Genomic DNA, 25,836 nt, shown 5'->3' with positions numbered 1-25,836 from the left:
GAGATCCTTGTACCTCATTTGATTGAGAGATATCTCTACTCCACCACCCATCTTTCTGATTATTGCACCGTGAATTCTTATTTATTCTTGTAAATACTTGTGCATTCTGGTCTTAATAACTCATATCTATCTTCCAGGAATGAAAGTCGAAGCGCCATTCGCAAGAAAGCACTTCATGTCCTGCTATTTATTTTGAGCATTAATAGACAATTATATGAAGTGAGTGAAAAGACTTTTGGGTACTTTCGAAGATTTGGCAGCCAGATTTTTATGTGGGAAAGTTTTAAGGCAGTTGCTATAGGGTATTTTTGCACACCTGAGCCTGGTTTTGGAAATCTAACACAACAAGTCGGAGGAACTCAACCAGTAATGGCAGCATCTGTGGAAAGGAATGAAGAGTCAACGTTCGGGCCAGACCCTTCATCAGGCCAGTCCTGATCGAGGGTCTCAGCCCAAAACATTGACTGTTTATTCTGCTTGACCTGACTTCCTCCAGCATTTTGTGTATTGCCCGAGATTCCCAAGCATCTGCAGAATCTCTTGTGTTTTGGAAATTAAGTTTTCAGGAGATCTGTTCTTGTTTGAAATTGCTTAAGTGTTCTGTTATGCAAGTTCATGGTTCCAGTGCAGGTCAATGGGAGTAGACAGTTTAAATGGTTCAGCATGGACTAGATGGGTCAAAGGGCCTGTTTCTGTGACTGTGACTATAATGGGTTAAGAATTTGTATATCTCTGCGCTCTCTTATACCAGAGCAAGAACCCTGGGTGCAGATTGATAATTGTTTAAGTTCCCTCCATGTTTTAGGACTGATGCTCTGTGGATGGGTTGACTCCTGATATTCACTGTAATTCTTCAGCTGTCTGTCTGTCTGTTGCATTAATTAGCCAAAAGTGCCTTTGACATTAAAAGCTCCAGGTTAAAGTCATATATGTTTGTTGTCATGAATGAACACGTTATGCACAGGGGCAATTAAAAACTTGCAGTAGTATCACAGGCACATAGAACCATGTAAGCAACATTCACAAGAAAAACTGAAATTAAGCATGTGTAAATTATACACAATTTTTACAAGAAAGTGCAGTTAGAACAAAAATGGAGTCCATTTTATTGTGCCAAGTGGTCGTAATGCTACTTAAACTGTGTGATTAGGGTTGTGTTTGTTTCAAGAACTGAATGGTAAAAGGGAGGTAGTTTTCTTGAATCTGGTGGTGTGGAACTTCAGGTTTCTGTACTCTTACCCCATGATAGCTGCGGAAAGATGGCATGGCCTGTTTTGTGGGGTATCTTTGATAGATGTTGACTTCTTGAAGCAGCAAATCCTGTATATATTACCAGAGGTAGAGAGGGATGTGCCTGTGAGGTATTGGATGAAATCAGTACTTTCTGCAATGTCATGTGTTTCCTGTGCATTCAAATTGCTGTATCAGACTCAGATTCAGCTGCTTGGGATAACTCGAACAGTAGATCTGTAGTAGGTTGCTAGAGTTGAACCTCCTAAGAAAGTACATATGCTGACACGCTTATGATTGTATCTGTGTGCTGGGCCCAGGATGAATTATCCCATATGTTAATGTTGTCAATCAAGTTGAGTCATTGCGTATATTTAAGGCAGCAGTCCTTGATTAGGCTGTCAAAGGTTACATGAAGGCAGGAGAATGGGGTTGAGAGAGATAATAAATCAGCCATGATAGAATGGCTGATGGTCTTATGGAATTTTGATTCTTTATTGGAACTTAGAAAAATAGAGGGCTATGGGTAATTTCTCAGGTAAGGACATGTTCGGCACAGCTTTTTTCTATGTTTCTATGTTTTCTAATGTTTGTAACAAAAGAGAATTGTTTTGGTAAAAGTGCCCTTTAGTTAGAGGAAGGGTATTTGGAGGTTTTAATCAGTCATTTGAGTTTATAGTTAAGTGAATGAGTACATGAAAGGGTTGGCTGCAGCAGTGTCACAAGCACATAGCTAGAGGTGAGCTGCATTCACGGGAAAAACTGAAATTGACATAAGACACACACACACACACTGTGGAGCTGACTTAATGGGCCAAATGGCCTAATTCTGCTCCTATGTCTGACAGCCTTCCTGAAAACATACAGGTGATTATTTTTTGCTAACTTTAAAGCTTGTGTTCCTTTTATAGGAGGAGTTAATTGAAGCTGTGGTGATCCCTCAGCTGGGGCACATTGCAGAGGATAAGGACCATGTGGTACGGAGACTGGCTGCGCAACTGCTAGTAGACCTGGCAGTGGACTGTAACACTCCTCAGTTTAACAGCCTCTTGGACATTATCGAAAAGGTATCAGTTCTACAGACACTATACTGAAAGATAACATTTCAATAACGTTCTGTCAGTTGAATTATAACATTTAGTTTGTGACTGACTGCATTGACTATACTGACCATCTCAGTTGCCTCTGACAAATTTGAAATTGTTCCTGAATGTGTAAAATCTTGTATTAAGTGCCAATGTTGCACGGCAGTTAATTCTTACTTGAGTAACATAATCTTGTTTGATTTCACCCGTTTTCATATGGAACAAATTTATTTTTAGAGTGTAGTTACTTGAATTTTAAACAGAAGCAGAGTCTCATGATTTAGCTGCAAAAAAAAGAATATCTTTGAGTTGTATTTCAAAAACAGTTTGCATTTCATTATATTAAGATTACACATTAAAGGAGCTATATTTTTGCACACTCCAGAGCAGTGGTTCCCAAACTTTTTTGGGTTATCACCCCTTTGGCTCCCAGACCACATCCCCAGAGACCATTCCTTTCTGGCCATGACGTAAAAACTGTAAAGAATTTTGATTCATAATGCACAGTGAAAGGAAATAGGAACTGTAAATTCAAAGCACTGACAAATAATTTCAAATCTATTTAAAGCTACAAGTAAAATTCTCTTCAATTACAGTAAAAACAATTTTCAAAAATCAATTTTAGAGTGTGCATTAGTAGTCCAACTATTCACTACTTTGTTGCTTTTTCGCCTTTCAATGAGATGGATGGACTTGGTGCAGTGATATCGGCTTCTCAACATCAGGTGGAATGTCAGTCTGAAGGAGTCTCAGATACTTGTGTTCAGTGATTTGTAGTCAGTTTCGTTGCTTTGAAAGAAGTTGGGCAACTGCGCTCCACTAAATATGATGTTAGAAAGACAACAAAGAACATTGTAGTTGGGAGCTGGATGCCCAAGGTTGCACATTGTATTGGAGGGATAGTAAAGTAGCTAGAGAGGGAGGCATGGCTCTGCTGGTAAAGAATGGCATCAAATTATTAGAAAGATGTGATTATAGGATCTCTCCCTCTCCCAGTGTAGAGTGCCCTACTGCTTCAAAACATTCACCATTGTTCCTGTACCTGAAAAGACTAAGGTAACATGTCTGAACGACTGGTGTACTGTCGCACTCACCTCAATAATAAGCAAAAGCTTTGAGAGGCTAGTCAAGGACTACATCTGCAGCATGCTACCACCCACACTGGACCCCCTACAATTCGCCTACCGACACAACTGATTGACAGATGACACAACCTACGGCTCTACACACCATCCTTACACATCTGGAGAAGGATGCTTATGTGAGAATGCTGACAGTTCAGCATTCAACATCATAATTCCCTCCAGGCTCGACAAGAAGCTCAGAGACCTTGGCCTTCACCCTGCCTTGTGTAGCTGGATCCTGGATTTCCTGTCAGATCGCCGGCAGGTGGTTAGAGTGGGCTCCCTCACCTCTGACCCTCAACACAGGTGCCCCTCAAGGCTGTGTCCTAAGCCCCTTCCTTTACTCTCTGTATACCCATGACTGTGTCCAATCTGCTAATTAAATTTGCAGACGACAATACACTGATTGGCCTAATCTCAAATAATGAGGCAGCCTACAGAGAAGTCATCACCCTGACACGGAAAACAACCTCTCCCTCAATGTCGCAAAAACAAAGGAGCTGGTTATGGACTACAGGAGGAATGGAGTCGGGCTAGCCCCTATTGACATCAATGGATTTGGGGTTGAGAGGGTTAACAGCTTTAAGTTCCTCGGCATAAGTGTCACCGAGGATGTCACGTGATCTGTGTATGCTGGCTGTGTGGTGAAGAAGGCACAACAACGCCTCTTTCACCTCAAAGTTGAAGTTTGGTCTGGGCCCCCAAATCCTAAGGACTTTCTACAAGGAGCACAACTGAGTGCATCCTGACTGGCTTGTGTTGGACACGTGGCCAAGTGGTTGAGGTGTTCGTCTAGTGATCTCAAGGTCGCTGGTTTGAGCCTCAGCGGTGGCAGCGTGTTTGTGTCCTTGAGCAAGGCACTTAATCACACATTGTTCTAATGTCTGTGCGAGGAGCGGCGCCCCACACAGACTTCCAGTCTGCGCCTTGTAAGGCATGAAAATGCCTGACGCAGGCCTCTCATGGTCTGAGTCGATGTTCCCTCCCTGACTGGCTGCATCACTGCCTGGTATGAGGATGTAAGAAATAAAGTCAATTCAGTTCAATGATGTTGAAGGGTAAAAGAACCCTGATGGCAGTTGTATACAGGCCTCCAAACAGTAGCTGGGATGTGGATTACAGATTACAACGGAAATAGAAAAGGCATGTGTCAGAAGGGCAATGTTATGATTGTCATAGGGAATTTCAACATGCAGGAGGATTGGGGAAATTCAGGTTGGTAATGGATCTCGAGAGTGAATTTGTTGAATGCCTTCATGATGGCTTTTTAGAGCTATTTGTTGTTGACCCTACTTGGGGATCAGATATATTGGATTGGGTGTTATGTAATGATCCAGAGGTGATTAGGAAGCTTAAGGTAAAGGAACCCTTAGGAGGCAGAGAGCATAATATGATTCAGTTCAGCAAAATTTAATAGGGAGGAAGTAAAGTCTGAAGTATCAGTATTTCAGTGGCATAAAGGAAATTGCAGTGGTATGAGAGAGGAGATGACCAAAGTAAACTGGAAGGGGAATGCTGGCAGGGATGTCAGCAGAGCAGCAATGGCAAAAGTTTCTGTGGAACGATGAGGAAGGTGCAGGATAGATGTATTCCATTACAAGGAAATAATCAAATGACAGAATAGTACAACCATAACTGACAAGAGAAGTCAAACCTAATGCAAAAGCAAAAGAGAGGGCATACAACAAAGCAAAAATTATTGGGAAGATAGAGGATTGGGAAGCTTTTAAAAACCTACAGAAAGCAACTAAAAGAATGATTAGAAGGGAAAAGATGAAATATGAAAACAAACAGTATCAAGGTGAATAGAAAAAGCTTTTACAAGTATATATATTTTTTAAAAAAGAGATGAGAGTAGATATGGGGCCAGAGCAATGATAACGGGACAAGGAGATTATGGATGAACTAAATGAGTCTTTTGTGAAAGACTGGCAGTGTGTCAGGTGTTGAAGGGTGTGAGGAAAGAGGAGAAGTGTGTGCAGTTACTATTATAAGGGAAAAGGTGCTCAAAAAGCTGGAAAAAACCTAAGAGTACATAAGTCATCCAGACCAGATGAACTGCCCCCTGGCATTCTGAAAGAGGTAGCAGTAGAGATTGTGGAGACATTAGTAATGACCTTGCAAGAATCATTGGACTCTGGCATGGTTCTGCAGGACTGGAAAACTGCAAGTGTCACGCCACTCTTTAAGAAAGGAGAAAGGCAGCAGAAAGGAAATTATAGACCAGTTATCCTGACCTCAGTGGTTGGGAAGATGTTGGAGTCGATTGTTAAGGATGAGGTTATTGAGTACTTGGTGACACAGGACTACATGGGACAAAGTCAGCATGGTTTCGTTAAAGGAAAATATTCCCTGATGATCCTGTTGGTATTCTTCGAGGAGATTGTAAATAGGATAGATAAAGGAGATGCAATGGATGTTGTACATTTGGACTTCCAGAAGGCCTTTGACAAGGTGCCACAAATAAGGCTGCTTACCAAACTAAGAGCCCATGATGCTACAGGAAAGTTACTACCATGGTTAGAGCATTGGCTGATTGGTAGGAGGCAGCGTGTGGGAATAAAAGGATCCTTGTCTGGTTGGCTGCCAGTGACGAGTGGTGTTCTACAGGGGTCGGTGTTGGGACCACTTCCTTTTGTGCGTATATAAATGACTTGGATGATGGAATAGATGTCTTTGTTGCCATGTTTGCAGATGATATGAAGATTGGTGGAGGGGCAGGTAATGTTGAGGAAACAGGTAGGCTGCAGAAGGACTTAGACAGATTAGGAGAATGGGCAAGAAAGTGGCAAATGAAACACTATGTTGGAAAATGCATGGTGGTGCATTTTGATCGTAGAAATAAACGTGCAGACTATTTTCTAAATGGGAAGAAAATCCAAAAAAGAGATGCAAAGATTCATGTGAGTCTTTTGCAAAACACCCTAAGAGTTAACTTGCAGGTTCAGTCAGTGGTGAGGAAGGCAAATGCAATATTAGCGTTCATTTCAAGAGGTCTAGAGTATAAAAGCAAGGATGTGATACTGAGCCTTTATGAGGCACTCGTGAGGCCTCACCTTGAGTGTTGTGAACAGTTTTGGGCTCCTCAGCTGAAAAAAAGATGTGCTGGCATTGGAGAGGGTTCAGAGGAGGTTCACAAGGATGATTCCGGGAATAAAAGGGTTATCATATAAGGAGTGCTTGATGGCTCTGGGCTGTAGTCACTGGAATTTTGAGGATGGTGGCGGGGGGGGAATCCCATTGAAACCTTTTGAATGTTGAAAGGCCTAGACGGAGTGTATGTGGAAAGGATGTTTCTCATGGTGGTGGAGACCAGGACAAGAGGCTCAGCTTCAGGATAGAGTGGCATCCATTGAAAGCGGATGCGGAAAAATTTCTTTAGCTAGATGGCGGTGAAGTTATTATCACAGGCAGCTGTGGAGACCTAGTCATTGGGTGTATCTAAAACAGATTAATCGGTTATTGATTGGCCACAGCATCAAAGATTATGGAGAGAAGGTTGGGGAGAGGGGCTGAGGAGCAGGAAAATGGATCGGTCATGTTTGAATGATGGAGCAGATTCGATGGGCCAGGTGGCCTAAATCTGTTCCTATGTCTTGTGGTTTGTTCTTGATCCTTTTTCACAGTGCAGGACAGCATTCAGAGATTTCCTTCCGCAACCAAAAGTCTTTGATTTTTCTGAACCTCTGTGTCAGCTCAGTCATTTTGCAGTGAGATCAGTTCTTACTCCATTTTCCTTGTTAATTCATACCAAGTGTTCAGGAATGGATTTATTACTCAATCTAGAATTTGGGTCGAGAGAAGACCCTGAAATCTGTCTGTCATATCTTTATGTAGCTCACCCAGATGGACGGAGTATACTTGAGATCATCTGGTATTCTTTTTCACCTCCAGCTCGGGCTTGGAAATTGGCAAAGGTTGTGACAGCCAATGTTGCACTTGGGCAACTTGAGTTAACTCGGGCAGAAATTTGGAGATAATTGACTTGACTTTGAGATTCACATCATTTCCTTGCAACTGAAATGATTTCATTAAACATTGCAAATAATTCTGATAAATATGCAATGTCATGCCTCATTCTTGAGTTGATTACTGAATGAAGCTTTCGATTTTTCAAAGAATTTTACCACTTTATAGTGATTATGTTACTTAATACAAATAATATTACTTGTAAGATAACAAGTGTATTATTATTAACTGAGAATCAAATGCTTATAATGAGCCATTCATTTCTTAAATTATGTCTGTAATCTCTCAGCTGCTCCCCTTGCTACTGAGCATCCCACCACACTGCCCCTTTATCTTTTTTGCCCCCTCAGAAACTCCCAGGGGATCGATACTGCCTGCTTTGGGGAGAACTGCTCTAGAATTTGATCACTTGCTTTGCAATATGTCAAACACTTCGTTAACAATATTTCACTATTAAAGTTCTTTGTACAATATTCATACTGTGCATCTGTAGTTGGTTGCTAGCTTTCTTTAGAATATTGAATATTTACATGGCTGTGGTTTGTCTATGTATAGTAATAAAATGTTTTTTGTTTAAGATTATTAATCGGCCACTCATCGATCCATCTGTGGAAGCAGCGGAAAGCAGTTTTTCACACGATTCTATGCTGGAGGATGTGAAGACTGCTGTTTTGGGTCTTCTAGTAATTCTGCAGGTTGAATTAAGATCATGTGCTTTAATTCTATTTCAGCATGTTTTTAAGAATGTTGGGCTTAAAATCAGCCCTATTTATATAAAAAAAAAATGAGCAAAACTACTGTTTCAGATAATTTTGACACCTTTATGATCAAAGTATTTATTATTAAAGTAGATACAATATCCAGTATGTCACCACACATTTTAATTTATTTCATGAACAAGCCCTTTCAGCCCAGTGAACCATGTCACCCAGCAGCCCATCTATTTAACCCTAGCCTAATCACAGGACAATTTACAATAACTAATTCATCTACTAATCTGAACACCTTTGGACTGTGGGAGGAAACTGGGGCACCCAGAGGAAACCACGTGCTCATGGGAAGAACATACAAACTTTTTCAGAGGATGCTGGAATTGAACTCTGTACTCTGCCCTGAGCTGTAGTAGTGTCGTGCAAACCACTATGTTAACATGGCGCCCATATACTTGCAGGCATTTACAGGAAAATAAATGCTGTAGAACTTATGAAAAGCTGTATATGAAACAGACAATCCAATAGAAGATATTTTTGATTGTTGCTTGAGCATGCAAAATATGAGCAGGAGAGTGCCATGAAAGGGAAAATGTATTCATCTCCTGGCTGCTCTGCTATTCACGGCTAGGCTGAAATGGCCATAACTTTGTTTAAACTTCTAGAGTGATTAAGTTCCGGTCAGGTTATCAGTTGGAGCTCTGTCACATCTGACTTGTCCGCCTATATCGGCTGTAAAGTGAATAACTCAGACATTTGTGTTCCCACGTCACTGTACTTCATAATTCATGCAAAACTATTGCCCTTTCCCCTTCCAGACCAAATTGTACTGTTTGCCTGCCAGCCATGCGCGTCGAGTCTATGAACTTCTGATAAGCCACATACAGTCACATTACCAGCAGATGTACACATCTGCTATCGCCAGCAGTATTCGCCTACAGGTGGGTAAATTCTGAATTCAATATGCAAGAACTGTGCAACAATCTTAAATATGTTGGAGCCATCCTTCTTTAGATAAATTTTTTTTCTTTGATAATAGTCATTTGTAAGGCCAGCTTTCTCCTTAAACTTGTGTTGGATTAGGGTGTAGAATTGTTATGTGTATTTTTCTCATAGTTTATACTTTCCTGTTCTATTTTTTATATAATACCTATGTATGTAATTGTTCAGTGAGTTTTCCACTAATTGTTGTACTTTTCTAGGTTAGCTTTTTCTATAGCAAATGTCACGCTACTTGCTTCTGGCTGTTTTATAGGTTAATTGTTATCACTGGAATGTTGTTAACTTTTCAGTCTGAGCTAGAAGATGACCACAACTTCTTATTTTTCTTTGTTTTGCTCTTGTAAGACTTAATGGCCATAAGCGACGTTTTATGCCTCATTTTGACTTTGGATCGTAAGATCACCAGGATCCAACACTTGTTCAGAGACCCTAAACTGAAGACGTGTCCTATGACTTATAATTGAGTGTTAGAGGAACACCTTAATGATTTAAAAAGAAAGTTTTACAGCTTCCATTTAAGGAACCAAAATGTCAATGAGAAAGTTTAAGCAGCTGGCAATTCTGTGAACATGTGCATCATTTAATAAGGAATTGTGCACTTAACTGTGTAATTTGAGATATTTATAATTAATTCCTGGGATGTTCGTCTATGGTCATAGCTATACAGCACTCTTTGGTCCAACTAGTCCAGACTGATCACATGCACCCAGCTGATTAATTTTTTCTTCTTTTTTTTTGACCCCTACATTGGCTCATATCCCTCCAAACCCCACTCCTCCGTGTACCTATTTAAATTGTTCTTAAATTATACCATTGTACCTGTCTCAACCACTTCCTCAGGGAGCTTGTTCCATATACTCCCTATCCTCTCTGTGGGGGGAAAAAGTTGCCCCCCCAGGTCCCTATTAAATCTTTATCCTTCTCACTGAAATTGCTGCCTCTGAGTTTTGGACTTTTCTGCATGAGGGAAAAGATTGTTACTATCCACCTTATCTCTTTCTCATTATTTTTAAACACTTCTATAAAATTGCCCTTTGTTCTCCCACATTCTCGGGGATAAAGACTTAGCCTGGCTAGGTCTCCCTGTGACTCGTGCGCTCCAATTGTGGCAACATCCTCAAATCTTTTTGCACTATTGCCAGTTTAACTATGTCTTTCATGTAAGTTTGAAAACTTTACATGGTATTCTAAGTGCATCCTCATTATTGACTTGTGCAACTGCAGCATAATTTTATTCTTATTTAGAGACACAGGGCAGATCAGGCCCTTCCGGCCCAATGAACTACACTGCTCACCAACCCACCTATTTAACCCTGGCTTAATCACAGAATAGTTTACACTGACCAGTTTACCTACTAACTGATACATCTTTGGAATTTGGGAGGAGACCAGAGGAAACACACACTCACTGAAGAATGTACAGATATCTTGCTGTGGATGCCAGAATATAACTCTGAGCCCCATTGCCTGGAGCTGTAATGACGTTGCACTAACTGCTGTGCTACTGTGGTGCCCTTCTCTGCCCTAACTCAATGCCCTGACTTTCTTCAAAACCCTGTTGATGTGTAATGCTGCTTTCTATGAACTATACACTTGTACTCCTGAATGCTTTTGTTCCATTGCACACCTTAGTGTCTTAACATGCACATTGTGTCCTATGCTGGTATGATTTTTCAAAATATGTCATCTCATATTTGTGTTGAAATCCATTTGCTACTCCTTGGTCTATTTCCCTATCTGATCAAAATCTCCCTGTAATCTATGAAAATATTCACCACCAACAGCACTTAATTTCCTTAACTATATGATTAATTCACGATTTTGTCATGCCTTCTGAAATAATGGTGCATTATATACACATTAAGTTCTAAAAGCGAGTGGTGTGTTTTCTAGAGCATCTTGTTTCTAATTTGAAGTCTATAGTAAATCAGCCATGATCCAGTGGCAGAGCAGAATCCAGGGACTGAATGGCCTGATTCTACTCTGATGTCTTGTGGTCTTATTTTGCTAACTAACACCTTTTCTCTCTCTCTCTGCAGGTATTTAATTTTTTTCTGCAGCTTCGAGCAGACTCTCTCTTTCGCATTGGAGTGCCAAACAAGGACATGATAGTGAGGTTCAGCCCCTATTGTCTCTGTGGAAGCAGGTAAACTGTTGAGTTTTCACTTTATCCTCCAGTCAAAGGGCAGCACAATGGTTAACACTAGGCTTTACAGAATTGATGACCTGGGTTCAATTCCTGTCACTGCCTGTACAGTGTTCATATGTTCTCCCCGTGACTGCACCAGTTTCCTCCCATAGTCCAAAGACGCACTGGTTGGTAGGTGATTGGTCATTGTATATGATCACATAATTAAGCTAGGTCTAAATCAGGGATTTGCTGGGCAGCGTGATGCAAAAGGCTCGAGCTGTATCTCAATAAATGAAATAAATAAATGCAACAGTACAGATGTCAAAATACATGGTAGATCATGCATTCACCCCTTATCTCTTATGCCATTCAGTTTGATAATGTTTGCTGCTGCTTTTATTTTTTAAAAATAATCCTCAACCTACACCCTGTCATTGAATACAGTTGTGCCATTAGTGAGAAGGTCCCAGATTTCCCAATGAGGAATTTCTTGTGTAGGTGATGAGGAGCTCATTGAAGTGACTGAAGTGGTGTTGGGTCGGGCCCTCAAAAGGGAGTTGGATAGAAACTGGACAGAACAATAACCTGCAGGGATGTGGGCAAAGAAATTTATTTAGACATACAGGACGATAACAGACCCTAAGAATCCTTGTCACCCAATTGCACCCATTTAATCAATTAACTCATCTGTGCAACATTGGAACGTGGAAGGAAACTGAACCACCTGGAGAAATCTTGAAGAAAGAAAAGATTAGCTCTGTTTGTCACATGCATGGAAACGAACAGTGAAATGTGTCATTTGTGTCAAATCAGATCAGCGAGACCATGCTAGGCAGCCTGCAAGCGTCACCGCTGTTCAGCCCCCCAACATATGGACACAAGTTACTAATCCTAACCTTGTATCTTGGGAAAGTGGGAGGAAATTGGAGCACCAGGAAGAAACCCTCTCAGTCACACTGAGAATGTCCAAACTCCTTGCAGAAACCCACTTAGTCACACTGGGAATGTCCAAACTCTTTGCAGACAGCAGCGGGATCAAAGCCCGATCCTACAGGTGGCGCTGTAAAACTTTGCACTAACGGCTATGCTACTCTGCTGCCTGAATTGTCCAATAGGATTGGTGTAGACTCAATAGACCTGTGTAGCTCTGCTGCTAATTCTGTTTGAAATACTAGTTTTACTACACAGGGTAAACTTTGGCTGAGATGGGCACATGGCATTGTTAATTGCTACACTCAGTTTTGGTTTTAATTCCTTCCACCGTCTAAGAAGTCTGCGCATTCCCCCCGTGACCACATGGGTTTTCTCCGGGTGCTCTAGTTTCCTCCCATGTTCCAAATACATGGCTTCGTAGATTAATTAGTTGCATAGGTGTAATTGGGCAGCATAGACTTGGGCTGGAAGGCTGTGCTGCATCTCTTTAAAATAAATAAATAACACCTTTGATTTAAACTTTGCTCATTGGATGTGAAACAAGGCTTGACTAGAAAATGAAAACAAGAATGTAATGTTGAGGCTTTATAAACCATATGTCATACCACACTTGGAGTATTGCAAACAATTTTGGGCAGCTTATCTAAGAAAAGATGTGTTGACAGTGCAGAAGGTCCAGAGGAAGTTCACAAAAATGATCCCAAGGATGAAGGGTTAATGTATGAGAAGTGTTTGGCTCTGAGCCTGGACTCGCTGGAGCTTAGAAAATTGAAGGGGGGGGGGTGGGGGAGAATCGCATTGAAACCCATCGATTATTGAAAGGCCAAGAAAGAGTGAATGTGAAGAGGATGCTTCTAATAGTGGGGGAGTCTGGGACTAGAGGGGGCATCCTCAGAATACAAAAACATCCCTTGAGAACAGAGATGAGGAATTTCTTTAGCTGTAGGGTGGTGAATCTGGTGAAGATGGCATGCAGCTCTGTATTAAATGTTCCCATCTCATCACTTAACAGGATGGTCAATACACTAAACTTCAAAAAAGATGAAAAATTGTCCATTATCCTCCTGCTGAAACAACTACAATTACAAGGGTTTGATTTAGACGCGGAAGGTATTTCTGGATGGAAAAATCAGTTTTACCTTAAAAAGAGGGTAAAACAGGTGTTTCAGGGTAATGAAATGATGTTCACCCTTGAGAGTCATACCAATATTTTGGTAGCTTCTAAAATTTAAATTACGAGCCACTTGAATTATAAGATCAAGGTATAGGAGCAGAATTAGGCTATTTGGCCCATTAAGTCTGCTCTGCCATTACATCATGGATGATCCAATTTCCCCTTGTCCACAATCTTCAGCCTTCTCCTCATATCACGTCATACCCTGACCAATCAAGATTATCAACCTCTGTCTTAAATATATAATAGTCTTGTATGTATATGTATGTGTGTGTGTGTGTATGTATGTATGTATATATATATATATATACACACACAAAGATGATATAGCCATTGTTGGTAGAATCTCAGATGGGATGAGAGGGCACACTGGAGTGAGATATACCAGCTAGTTGAGTGGTGTTGCATCAACAACCTTACATTCAATATCAGTAAGACAAAAGAGTTGATTGTGGACTCCAGGAAGAGTAAGATGAGGGAAGACGAACCAGTCCTCTTAGAAGGATCGGAAGTGGAGAAAGTGAGCAATTTCAAATTCCTGGGTGTCAAGATTTCTGAAGATCTAACCTGATCCCAACATAACAATGCAGCTAAAGAAGGCAAGACAGTGGCTATATTTCATTAGGAATTGAAGAGATTTGGTTTGTCAAGTAAACACAAACTTCTATAGATGTACCATGGAGAGCATTCTGACAGGCTACATCACTGTCTGGTATGGGGGTTGGGGGCTACTGCACAGGACTGAAAGACACCTTCAAGGAGCAGTGCCTCAAAGTCAGCGATAATAACCTGATTTCGATTCTCATTCTAAAGATGTCCTCCATAGCTGCCTGTGGCAAAGAATTCCACAGATTCAGTACTCCCTGGCTAAAGAAATTCCTTTTCGTGTCCATTCTAAAAGGACGCTCCTCTATTCTGAGTCTGTGATCTTTGGACTCCACCATAGGAAACATCCTCTCCACGTCCACTCTATCAAGGCCTTTCACCATTTTGATAGGTTTCAATGGGATCACTCCTCATTCTTCTAAATACCTGTGAATGTAGGCCCAGAGCCATCAAACGCTCTTCATACGACAAACCATTCAATCCTGCAATCACGTTTGTGAACTTCCTTTAAATCCGAACCTCCTTTAAATCCTCTCCAGTTTCAGTACATTCTTTCTAAGATAAGGGATCCAAACTGCTCACAATTCCACAAGTGAGGCCTCACTAGTGTTTTAAAATTTCAACATTGCATCCTTGCTTTTATATTCTAACCCTCTTGAATTGGATGCTAAAATTGCATTTGCCTTCCTCACTACAGATTCAATCTGCAAATTAACCTTTAGGGAATCTTGCTCAAGGACTCCCAAGTCCCTATGCACCTCAGATTTTTGTAGTCTTCTCTCCATTTAGAAAATAGTAAACCCTTTAATTTGTTCTACCAAAGTGCACGACCATACGCTTCCCGACCCTATATTGTATCTGCCATATCTTTGCCCGTTCTCCCAATCCAAGTCCCTCTGTAGTGCCTCTACTTCCTCAAAACTACCTGCCCCTCTGCTTATCTTCATACCATCTGCAGACTTTGCGACAAAGCCATCAGTTCAATCATCCAAATCATGACATAATGTGTAAGAATCATCCCAACATAGACCACTGTGAAACACCGGAAGCCAACCAGAAAAGGCTCCCTTTATTCCCACTCTTTGCCTTCTGCCAATCAGCCACTACTTTATCCATGCTAGAATTTTTCTTATAATGCATTGGGCTTGTAGTTTGGATTTTCAAAAGGCCTTTGACAAGCTCAAGTACACAACATCAGCCAATTCTCCTTTGTCTATCCTGCTTGTTACTTAATCAAAGAATTCCAACAGATTTGTCAGTCAAATCCCTTAAGGAAACCATGCTGATTACAACCTATTTTATCATGTGCCTCCAAGTATCCTGAGACCACATCCTTGATGATCAACCCTAACATCTTCTCAACCACTGAGGTCAGACTAACTGGTCTATAGTTTTCTTTCTTCTACCTCCCTCCCTTCTTGAAGTGTGGAGTGACATTTTTAATTTTCCAGTCTTCTGGAAGCATTCCAGAATCTTGTGATTCTTGAAAGATCATTACTAATGCCTCCATGATCTCTTCAGCCACTTCTTTCAGAACTCTGGGGTGTACACCATCTAGTGTATCAGGTGACTTATCTACAGAGGTGCTGGAAATTTTGCGAACCCTGTAGAATTTTCTCTTTCCGTATAAATATTACCTAAAATGTGATCAGATCTTCAAATATCCTAAAACTAGATAAAGAGAACCTAGTTAAAGATAAATATTGGCAGTTTTCTTTTTGCTGTTTTTCTAAGTTTTATTTTGATGCACCTGACAAACCTCCTTGCACTAAAGTGTTAAGCATCTCCAGCCAATTTTATCTTTGGTCATAACCCAAGTATCATAACAGGTTCTTGATTACTAAGGCCATCAAAGTTTATGGGGATAAGGCAAGAAAATGGGGTTGCGAGGGATAATAAGTCAGCTGTGATAGAATGGTAGAGCGGTCTCTAGAAACCGAGTGGCCGAATTCTACTGTTATGTTTTATGGCCTTATGAAACATGGCACTTCAACCTGATCAGTCTTTAGTATTTGGAATGCACAAAGTGTACATTTTAAAAAAAAATGCCATCTTTTCATTTATTGTATTTTGTTTCAGTGATTCTGAGAAGAAAGGACAAGGTACAGTTTCTCCTCCAGCGGGAAGTCCTGCCACAGCTCAGAGTACCAGTATTAGGCTGGGTCATTTGCCTTTTTCACTTGCCTTTAATGCAGTTCTCCAGTGTCTTGAGCATGTAAGTATTCATATTCGGTTTCATTACTGAGTCGCAGCTCAGATTTAGTTCATTTAATTTTTGGATTTTTTTTTTAGGTTTAAGGATGGTTTCAGAACAGAGAGGAGTTAGTCAAATGACAAGACCTCCTTTTCCTTTTACATTGGTGTGATCAAAGGCTTGCCCTGCGCTGGACATTGACCCCCTCAGTCCACAAACATCCATGCAGCTCTTGCAATGCGGTGCTGAGATTACTGGTGTTTTGTAGACTGAGGCTGGAGCTTCTAGTCAGCAGTTCGCTATCACCAAGTGGAGGCATTGTCTCCAGTGTGCCTAAAATGGTGAAGCGTTTATACTGTCATATTTAGACTGCTGCAGTCCGCCACACTTCAGACTTCCTCTATGCTCTTTACCTTGTCCCAGTGCATCCTTCATTGAACTCACTCCTTTTTCCCTGTTCCAGCATTGGTAAGTGTTCTGAGCAGTTTAAGTCCTTTTGGAGAGCATAGCAACCCAACCAAAGTCCAACAAGACTAGACTATCTCTGTCTATGCAACGCACACAAAATGCTGGAGGAACTTAGCAGGCCAGGCAGCATCTGTACCTGTGGAAAAGAGTACAGTCGACATTTCAGGCTGAGACCCTTCAGCAGAATGGCCCAAAACATCAGCTGTAATCTTTTTCCATAGATGCTGCCTGGCCTCCTGAGTTTTCCCAGATTTTGTGTTTTGCTTGGATTTCCATTATCTGCAGATTTTCTGTAGTTTGTCTATGTATGGCTATCTACATGTTCTAATAAAACAGTTGGGAGGGTGTCACTTTGTTTACATCTTTCTCTCCTCTTTCCCCCCCCCCCCCTTCACCCACCACTTTGTGTTTTCCACAGGGATCGCTCCCCACGTGACTCCTTTGTCCGTTCATCCTTCCCCACTGATCTCCCTCCTGGCACTTATACTTGCAAGAAGAACAAGTGCTACACCTGCCCCCACACCACCTCCCTCACTACCATTCAGGGCCCCAAACAGTCCTTCCACATGAGGTGACACTTCACCTGTGAGTCTGTTGGGTTTGTATACCGGTGTGGCCTTCTGTATATCAGTGCGACAAGGCATAGGTTGAGAGTCTGCTTCACTGAGCTCCTATGCTCCATCCACTTGGAAAAGCAGAGTCTCCCAGTGACTACCCATTTTAATTCTACTTCCCATTTCCATTCTGACATGTCAGTCCATGGACGACCATTCCCACTATTTTGATGAGGCAACACTCTGGTTAGAGGAGCAACACCTTGTATTCTGTCTGGGTAACCTCCAACTTGAAGGCATGAACATAGAACTTCTGGTAAAGACCCCCCTCACCATTTCCCATCCCCTTTTTCCTCTGTCATCTTATCTCCTTGCACACCCATTGCCTTCCTCTGGTGCTCCACCCCCCTTTTCTTTCTTCCATAACCTTCTATCCGCACCTATCAGACTCCTCCCTTCTCCAGCCCTGTATCTTTTTCACCAATCAACTTCGCAGCTCTCTACTTCATCTCTCCCTCTTCAGGTTTCACCTATCACCTTGTGTTTCTCTCTCCCCTCCCCTCCGCTCTTAAATCTACTCCTCAGCTTTCTTTTCTCTAGTCCTGCTGAAGATTTTTGGCCCAAAATGTCAACTGTACTCTTTTCCATAGTTGCTGCCTGACCTGCTGAGTTCCTCTAGCATTTTGTGTGTATTGCTTGGATTTCCAGCATCTGCAGATTTTCTTTTGTCTGTGCTGGTTCAGTTTCAAATGATTTATCATGCATGCATTAAAACATAGAGTGAAAGGTGTCATTTGCTTTTAACAACCAACACACCCAAGGATGTACTGGGGGCAGCCTGGAAGTGTCACCATGCATTCCAGCACCAACATAGCATGCCTGCAATCCTCAGCAGGGCAACACAAGCAGAAGCAGCAACAAAGCAAAACACACATGCACATGTTGCCTCTGGGCCTGTAATCTTTGGCCCTGGATTCTCAAATTCCTGTTTAGTCCTTAGCAGGCCAGGATGATTTGTTATATAACCGCATATGAGTGCACCTTTGAGATTTATTATGTTTACGATTATAGTTGGATTCATGTTGGCTGTGGACAGGTTTTACTTTTATTAAAAGTAGTTCCATGTAGAAACTCATCCCATGTTGTCTGGGACTAGTTGCCAATAGGCCACTCACTTGCTTTCTTAACTAGTTAACGCTCCCCCTTCCCAAGCACCTGCTATTGATCAGATTCCCTTCAGATTGCGCAGGAAGAATAGGATCCACACCACCAGGTTCAAAATCTACTTCCCTTCAACCACTTGTACAAGTACTTGAATCAACTTGTACAACCTTGATCTCTACCTTGATATAAGAGCACAATGTTCACTGCATTGCAGTTAACTTTGATTTCTTTTATTCGAATTGTTTTCCTCCTTGTAAAGAGAAAAAAGTATGATTTTGTTTTCCTTTTGAATGTTGTGTGTCTGATGCTATGTCCCTGTGATGCCGCTGGAAGTAAATTTTTCATTGTACCTATGTGTGTGACAATCCACTAGGCTGTCCATCATAGTCCCCACCTTCCAGGTCATGATCTCTTCTCGCTGCTGCCATCAGGAAGGAGGTACAGGAGCCTTTGGTCCCACGCTCTAGTTTCAGAAACAGTTACTACCTTCAACCATCAGCCTCCTGAACCACCCCAACTCTGAAATGATTCCACAACCCATGGGCTCATTTTCAAAGACTCTACTTGCATATGTATGCACAGATGTATGGGGGTGGGGGGGCAGGAACTTACTTGCAGCAACATCACAGGAACGTAGCACCAGATTCACAAGAAAAACAAATTATACAACACAATAGACTCTACTTTGCTTTTGATTTTGAGTATGTGAATCCACTAGGCTCTCATAGTAATACTGTGCTATATTCAATCAATACTAGTTTTCCTTGTACTTGTACACCATGTTCAAGGAATATAAATTTCCGTCATGAAGAAACTACTCTCTAGTAAAGCATCTTTATAATAATGTTGAACCTCTACTAAAGTCTCTTGAAGTTGGTGAAGCTGCCATCTAATGAGTTTTAGCGCAATGTTTCCTTGAGGTTGTTGGAGAAAGCAAATCAAATAGTTGGATGATTGAAATGCATGTATGTCAATATGTCTGTGAACAGTAATACTTCTCCCCCATTCATTATGCACTTTTTTCTCTCCCTGTAAAGGAGACGGACTGGACCGTGCTGAAACTAGTGTTAGATAAGCTACCAGAATTGCTGAGGTACAAGGGACTGATACTGACCTCTCCTTGCAGCATGGATCAGCTCTGCTCTGCTCTCTGTACCATGGTAATGTTTCAATAGAAACTTATCTAAGTAATACTAATATATCTTTCATCTTATAAAAAAAAAAAAAAAAAAAAAAAAAAAAAAATTTTGGCTGGGATTCCACAAGTGTCCATAGTCGTCGTGTAATTATGCCCAGTATACACAGCAGTGTGAATGGTAGATAGCAGCATCTTAGTGGCTTTTGATTTAGAAAGGAGGATGTATTAATGACAGCTCTTTCCTGCAGGGGTCTTTGGTTTGTAAATAAGAAGCCCTGCATCAGGATCCAAAACATCAATAGTTTCTTTCCTCCTGCAGATGCTGCTTGATCCTCTGAGTTCTTGTAGCAGATTGTTTGTTGGTTAAATTATGGGAATGGTAATCTAGAGCAGTGGTTCTCAACCTTTTTCTGCTCGTGGCCCACTATGACTTCACTTGCCTCTGTGGCCTGCACCCACCATAATCTCTCTTTAGCAACTATTCTCCATTAGTTGCTAAATATTTTTGTCAACTGTACTAATTATTGTAATATCCAGTCAATATTTGTTTTAACTGGTTGGGTATTATTAAATGTTAAATATAATGTTATAGGAGTATATGAAAAATAAAACCATTTCAAAGCTCTGAATAGGAAACTTGTAATATTCTTCCAACCAGCAATGGAAAAAGTGTTTAATATTGTTATTTTGGGTATTTAGTGAGATCTTTGTGAGTGATATAAACCAGTGAGTTTTTGACTATCTGGTTTCATCTTAAAGGCGTCCGTTAGTCTTGCGAGACCATGGATCTGCGCCTGGAAGTCTTCACACTCCAGGGCACAGGCCTGGGCAAGGTTGTATGGAAGACCAGCAGTTGCCCATGCTGCAAGTCTCCCCTCTCCACGACACTGATGTTGTCCAAGAGAAGAGCATTAGGACCCATACAGCTTGGCACCAGTGTCGTCACAGAGCAATGTGTGATTAAGTGCCTTGCTCAAAGGCACAACACGTTGCCTCGGCTGGGGCTCGAACTCACGACTTTCAGATCGCTAGTCAAATCCCTTCACCACTTGGCCACTGGTTGCAACTAGGTTAAGGGTAATTGAAGATCACCTGTTTTCACAATTTCAAGATGGTTACAAGCTTTTGATATCAGGTGAGGAGCACAACTAAATAAGAGGTGGGAAATCCAATTTAAAAACAACTTTGCTTTCTCCCGGGGCTGTGGAAACTTATTCTGAATATCCCTTGTTATCCAGCAATTTTGCTTGCTGTTGCATTTGAATTTTGCTTGAGGTGTTATATCACACTGAAGCTCAATAAGGCATTTTTGCAATGTGGTATCAACATCATTCACATTACCCCAAATGAATCCACCACCCAATCTGGAATATGCACCTCCAGCAGGCCTCTGAATGGAAATTCCATATCAGTGTGCAGTTGTTTCAAATGATCAAGGTATATAATCAGATCATCATCTTACACTCCCATTTTAAGAGTGGCCAGCGAAGGAAATTGCACAAACTCTTGACGTTCAATACTGCTGCTGAAAAGTTTGAGTTTTTTAAGGGAAGTGGTGATTGCCTTTTTGCATGATGTGCGATTGCAGTTTTTATCCTTGTAACGGTATAATAAATTCAGTTTTCAAGATAGTGTGTATCTGATGGATGAAATGTCAAACTTGGTAGTAACAATTTGTTCTCCAAGCTGCTTGTCACTTAGAAATGCTGCGGCAAGACTGTCCCAGAAGTACAATAAAATGACAACAGTTACCTTCTGATAACTATTGGACCTGCTTATGCATTAGTAGCTGTTTAAAATATTTTTTGTTACAGTTGTCTCAATAGACAATTATGAAGTGCATTTGATTTGTTGTTGACGGCATTATTACAGCAGCAAGGGTGTCGTGCAAACGTCCTCCTAATTATTTTGCAACCAAGTGGTGGATGACAATGTATACAAAAACATTGTCAGTCAGGTACAACATTTTAAAAAATAAGCAATAATCCTCTATCGTCCAACCATCGAAGCAGCACCATCAGTTGCTTAAGCCATTAAATTTTCCAACGGAATTTTGATTTCCGGGAAATTGTTTAACTTTTTCAAAACTAGTTTCGTCTTTTGTAAGCACGAGGAAATCTGCAGATGCTGGAAATTCAAGCAACGCACAAAAAATGCTGGTGAATGCAGCAGGCCAGGCAGCATCTATAGGAAGAGGTACAGTCAACGTTTTGGGCCGAGACCCTTCATCCTGATGAAGGAGGCTGCTAAACAAGATATGAGCCCTTGGAATTATAAGAAAGTTACTAGCATGGATAGAAGATTGGCTGACTGTCAGAGGCCATAGAGTAGGAATAAAGGGGGCCTATTCTGGATGGCTGGAAGCGACTAGCATTTCTCAGGGGTGGATGTTGGGACCACATCTTTTCATGATATATATCAATGATTTGAATGATGAAATTGGTGGCCTTGTGGCGAAGTTTGTGGATGATACAAAGATGGATGGAGAGGCAGGTCGTGTTGAGGAAGCAGGGAGTCTGCAGCAGAATTAGATTAGACAGATTAGAAGAATTGAAAAAGTGGCAGATGGAGTATAGTGCAGGGAAGTGTATGGTCATGCACTTCGCTAGAAGAAATGAAGGTGTAGGCTCTTTTCTAAACAGGGAGCAAATTCAGAAATCAGAAGTGCAAAAGCACTTGGGAGTCCTTGTGCAGGATTCTCCAAAGGTTAGCTTTCCTGTTGAGCCATTGGTAACGAAGGCAAATAAATGCAACGTTGGTATTCATTTCAAAAGGACTAGAATATAAAAGCAAGGATGTAATGTTGAGCTTTTCGGGCATTAGAATATTATGAGCAGTTTTGGGGCCCCTTTTCTAAGGAAGCTTGAGCTGGCATTGAAGAGGGTCATGAGAATGATCTCAGAATTGAACGTGTTAATGTATGAGGAGCATTTGATAGCTCTGGACCTGTACTTACTGGAAATTAGAAAACTGAGGGGAGATCTCATTGAAATCTATTGAAAAGCTTAGACAGAGTGGATGTGGAGAGGATGTTGCCTCTAGTGGTGGAGTCTAGGACAAAAGGGCACAGCCTCAGAATATAACAGTCTCTTTAGAACAGATGAGGATTTTCTTTAGCTAGAGGGTGGTGAATCTGTGGAATTCATTACTAGAGATGGCTGTGGAAGCCAAGTCATTAGGTATATTTAAAATGGAGGTTGGTAAGTTGCTGATTACTGAGGACGTCAAGGGTTGTGGGGGAGAAGGTTGAGAGGGATAATAAATCAGCCATGATGCAATGGTGGAGTAGATTTGATGGGCTGAACAGCCTAATTCTGCTCCTATGTCTTATGGTTTTATTTACTTTTTTAAATATGTGTGGTTTGTGACATTGGATAATTTTTATTCATTTTCAAGATACAAGCTGGGCATTTGTGCAGGTGGCAGTGAACCACTTTTTGAATTACTGCAGTCCTTCTGGTGAAGGTGTTCCCACAAGGCTCTTGAGAAATAAGTTTCAACATTAATGAAGGACTGTCAATATATATCCAAGTCGTGATGGCATATAACTTGGAGAACAACTTTTTAGGGTGGTTGTGTTCTTACTCATCAGCTGTCATATTTTTTGTGTGGTGGAGGCAGCAAATTTGGGAAGTGCTGTTGGAGCAGTGTGAGCAACTGGAGTCCATTTTGTAGATGGTACACATTACCCCTACTGCGTACCAGTATGGAGGCAATGGATTTTTAGGATCTATAGTAGGGTGCCGATCATGTGGGCTGCTTCCTGAATCTTCCAAAATTTTTGAACGAGCACCACTTATCCAAGCTATTGGAAAGTATTCTTTCTCATTGTTGATATTTTTGGTGTCAAGAGTTAAGTCACTTGCTACAGAATGCCCATTCTGTGACTTGTTTCAGCCACATTGTTTGTGTGACTAATCCAACTGAGTTTCTAGTCAATCATGAACTTCTGCTGAACATTGATGGTGAGGGTCTCAGCACAGATTATCAGAGGTAGATTGTTGGAAGAGGATCATTGCTGGCACTTTTGTGATGTGACTGTTACTTGAAAGATCGTGCCTTTATGTTTAATTCTTGCTGTAATCAGGCATGAGCTGCTTTGTTTGCTGAGGAGCTGCAGATGGGATTGACCATTGTGCAAACAGCCACTTCTAGTTTTATGATAATAAGGTAACTCTGACAACTGTCGTTTGATTGCACTGTATTATTTTTTTTTCTTAATAATCTGAAACGAAACCAAGGTGGAAACTGGTCAAAGTAAGTCTCACATATTTGTAGGTCAATGTAGGTCAAACATTTCACATTTTTTGATGGATGTTAGTTTTCTAACTATTCTATGGAACAGAGGAATAGGGTCTCAGAATTTACTCTTTCACAGTACACCTGCCCATTAGTCAGCAAACTGAGGAGAGAGTGGGAACGAATAAACACCTCTCTTGACATTTACGAAGGTTGTCTCTTTTGGAAGTGGCATTCTGGGGTGTGGTTTAGCTCAGTAGGACATGCATCTGGTTTCTCAGCAGATTCTTTTGTAGTGTGATTGGTGGAAGGTAATCAAAAAGCAGAAATAGATGAATGTAAGAATTGTGGATTTACTATGAACCTTTTTTAAAAAAAACTTGAAACATGATAGCAATTGGCTATTGGTTCCACATGACATTATTTAAAGAACACATAGATATGACATAATCACTGTAGTAACTGAAATACAAAGGTTAACTTATGCAAAAGAACATTCCTTTAAGTGATATTTTTTCTTGGAAAAGAGTACTATACAGAATGAATTGTCAAAGCTTATGTGAATGCAAACTTATTATTTTAAAATCTGTTGTATTTAGTTTTTATGTAAATTTATAGTGAATGTCAACTGTATGGAGCATAAAATCACTTTTTTTGGTGAAATTTGGTTTGATCCATTGCCTTCATTAGATTATTTGCCTGATTACATTTTCACTGATTGATAGTCGATGAGGAATGTTGCATTGAACCTGACATTGAGCTAGGGCTTGAGATAGTTCAGTTAGAAATCCTACATGTTTAAGCTTACAAGAGGAGGGTGTCCTAATAGGAACATGTAGTGTTCATTGTAGCTCAAGTTAATACAGTGGCACAGGGTTTTTCTGCTCCAACCTCGTAAATATCCATTCACAATATGAAATTACTTTGTAGAGGGCAGTTATGCAGATAGAGGTCAGTGATGTTTCTGGAACTTCAAAACATCATGAGCACCTGAATTCTATTTAAATTAAATAATAATGCTGCTTTATTTAAGTAGTGTAGTTTTCTTATGACTGTTCTTGTTCACTTCATTTCTCAATAATACAGAAGTTTAAACTGAAATTACATAGTGTATAATAAAGTAATGAATTGCTATGATGTATAATGTTTGCACTAGATTTTAAAGCTATTCTGAAGAAATTATATTTGAACTTGTATCAGAATAAATGGTATTATAAAATTTTATATATTATTTTGTTATAAAATTAATACAATACAATCTAAACATTCCCACAAAAGGAGATGGTGAGAATGAAACAGACTATTGATAAACTTTGAAATATATGGCTGCAGTGAATTCCTTGCGTCAGTTTTAAAAAGTCAGTAGTTTTTTCCGGCAGATGTGTTATAAAAAGCTATTATATGCAAATTCTATGAGGCAATAAAGAGCTTGTACTCGCCAAGAAAAGTAAGGTGAACTTCCTTTCAAGATAGAAGTATCAGGGATTTGATGGAAGTTGTTGTGGTAGATCTGGGCTTCCCAACCTTTATTATGCCATGGATCTTTACCAACAACTGAGGGGTCTGTTGACCCCAGGTTGGGACCCCCTGATGGAAGGGAGTGATGCAGTGGTAGACTTCACTCATTGGCACCTTTCTGCAGTTTAGCAGTTTCTGTCAGACGACCCCATTGCACTAACTGTAGCCTGTATGTCACGTTTTATAAGTATTATAACACACATGGGTCAGTGGAGGGCCGTCAGAACCAGCCTCGTGCTGCATACTCACTGATGCCTTGCTCCAGACGGCCCCTGCCCAATTTGCAGTTTGTGATTTGCAGTGAATGTGGAGTGGGGCTCAGTGGATGTGAATGGTCAGGTTGGAGCAGAGATGATGATTGATGTTCCGCACCCCCACCCCTTCACACGTGCTAAACTGTGATTTGTATCATCTAGCATATTTTCACATTAATTTCATTCAGTGTTCCAATTAAGTTATACATTCATTTTGTTTATATATTTTAGTGATTCATTAAAACAGTAAACCTGTCATGGCCCATTCAGAAACTCCTGTGACCCCCAGTTTCTTGTTTTTTTTAAACTTGTTCCTATGTAATCTGGCATGGCCCCCTGGGGC

At 40.8% G+C, this 25,836-nt stretch overlaps 1 protein-coding gene across 6 annotated transcripts in view; it reads left to right on the top strand.

Moving 5' to 3' along the window:
- tsc2 (TSC complex subunit 2) overlaps positions 1–25,836 on the top strand; it is a 136,528-nt gene that overhangs the window by 32,223 nt on the left and 78,469 nt on the right. For all 6 annotated transcript variants that reach the window (XM_072269069.1, XM_072269068.1, XM_072269066.1 and 3 more), the window contains 7 exons: positions 138–219; positions 2,142–2,297; positions 7,987–8,103; positions 8,937–9,059; positions 11,160–11,266; positions 16,044–16,179; positions 19,382–19,504. In XM_072269069.1, the coding sequence (XP_072125170.1) occupies positions 138–219; positions 2,142–2,297; positions 7,987–8,103; positions 8,937–9,059; positions 11,160–11,266; positions 16,044–16,179; positions 19,382–19,504 (844 nt within the window). The remainder of the gene's footprint in view (positions 1–137; positions 220–2,141; positions 2,298–7,986; positions 8,104–8,936; positions 9,060–11,159; positions 11,267–16,043; positions 16,180–19,381; positions 19,505–25,836) is intronic.

This window comes from Mobula birostris, chromosome 9 (genome assembly GCF_030028105.1).
Source record: "Mobula birostris isolate sMobBir1 chromosome 9, sMobBir1.hap1, whole genome shotgun sequence".
In the NCBI taxonomy this organism is placed as follows: Eukaryota; Metazoa; Chordata; class Chondrichthyes; order Myliobatiformes; family Myliobatidae; genus Mobula; species Mobula birostris.
Note: the sequence above shows the minus strand (reverse complement) of the source record. Positions and strands in the feature narration are given on the sequence as shown.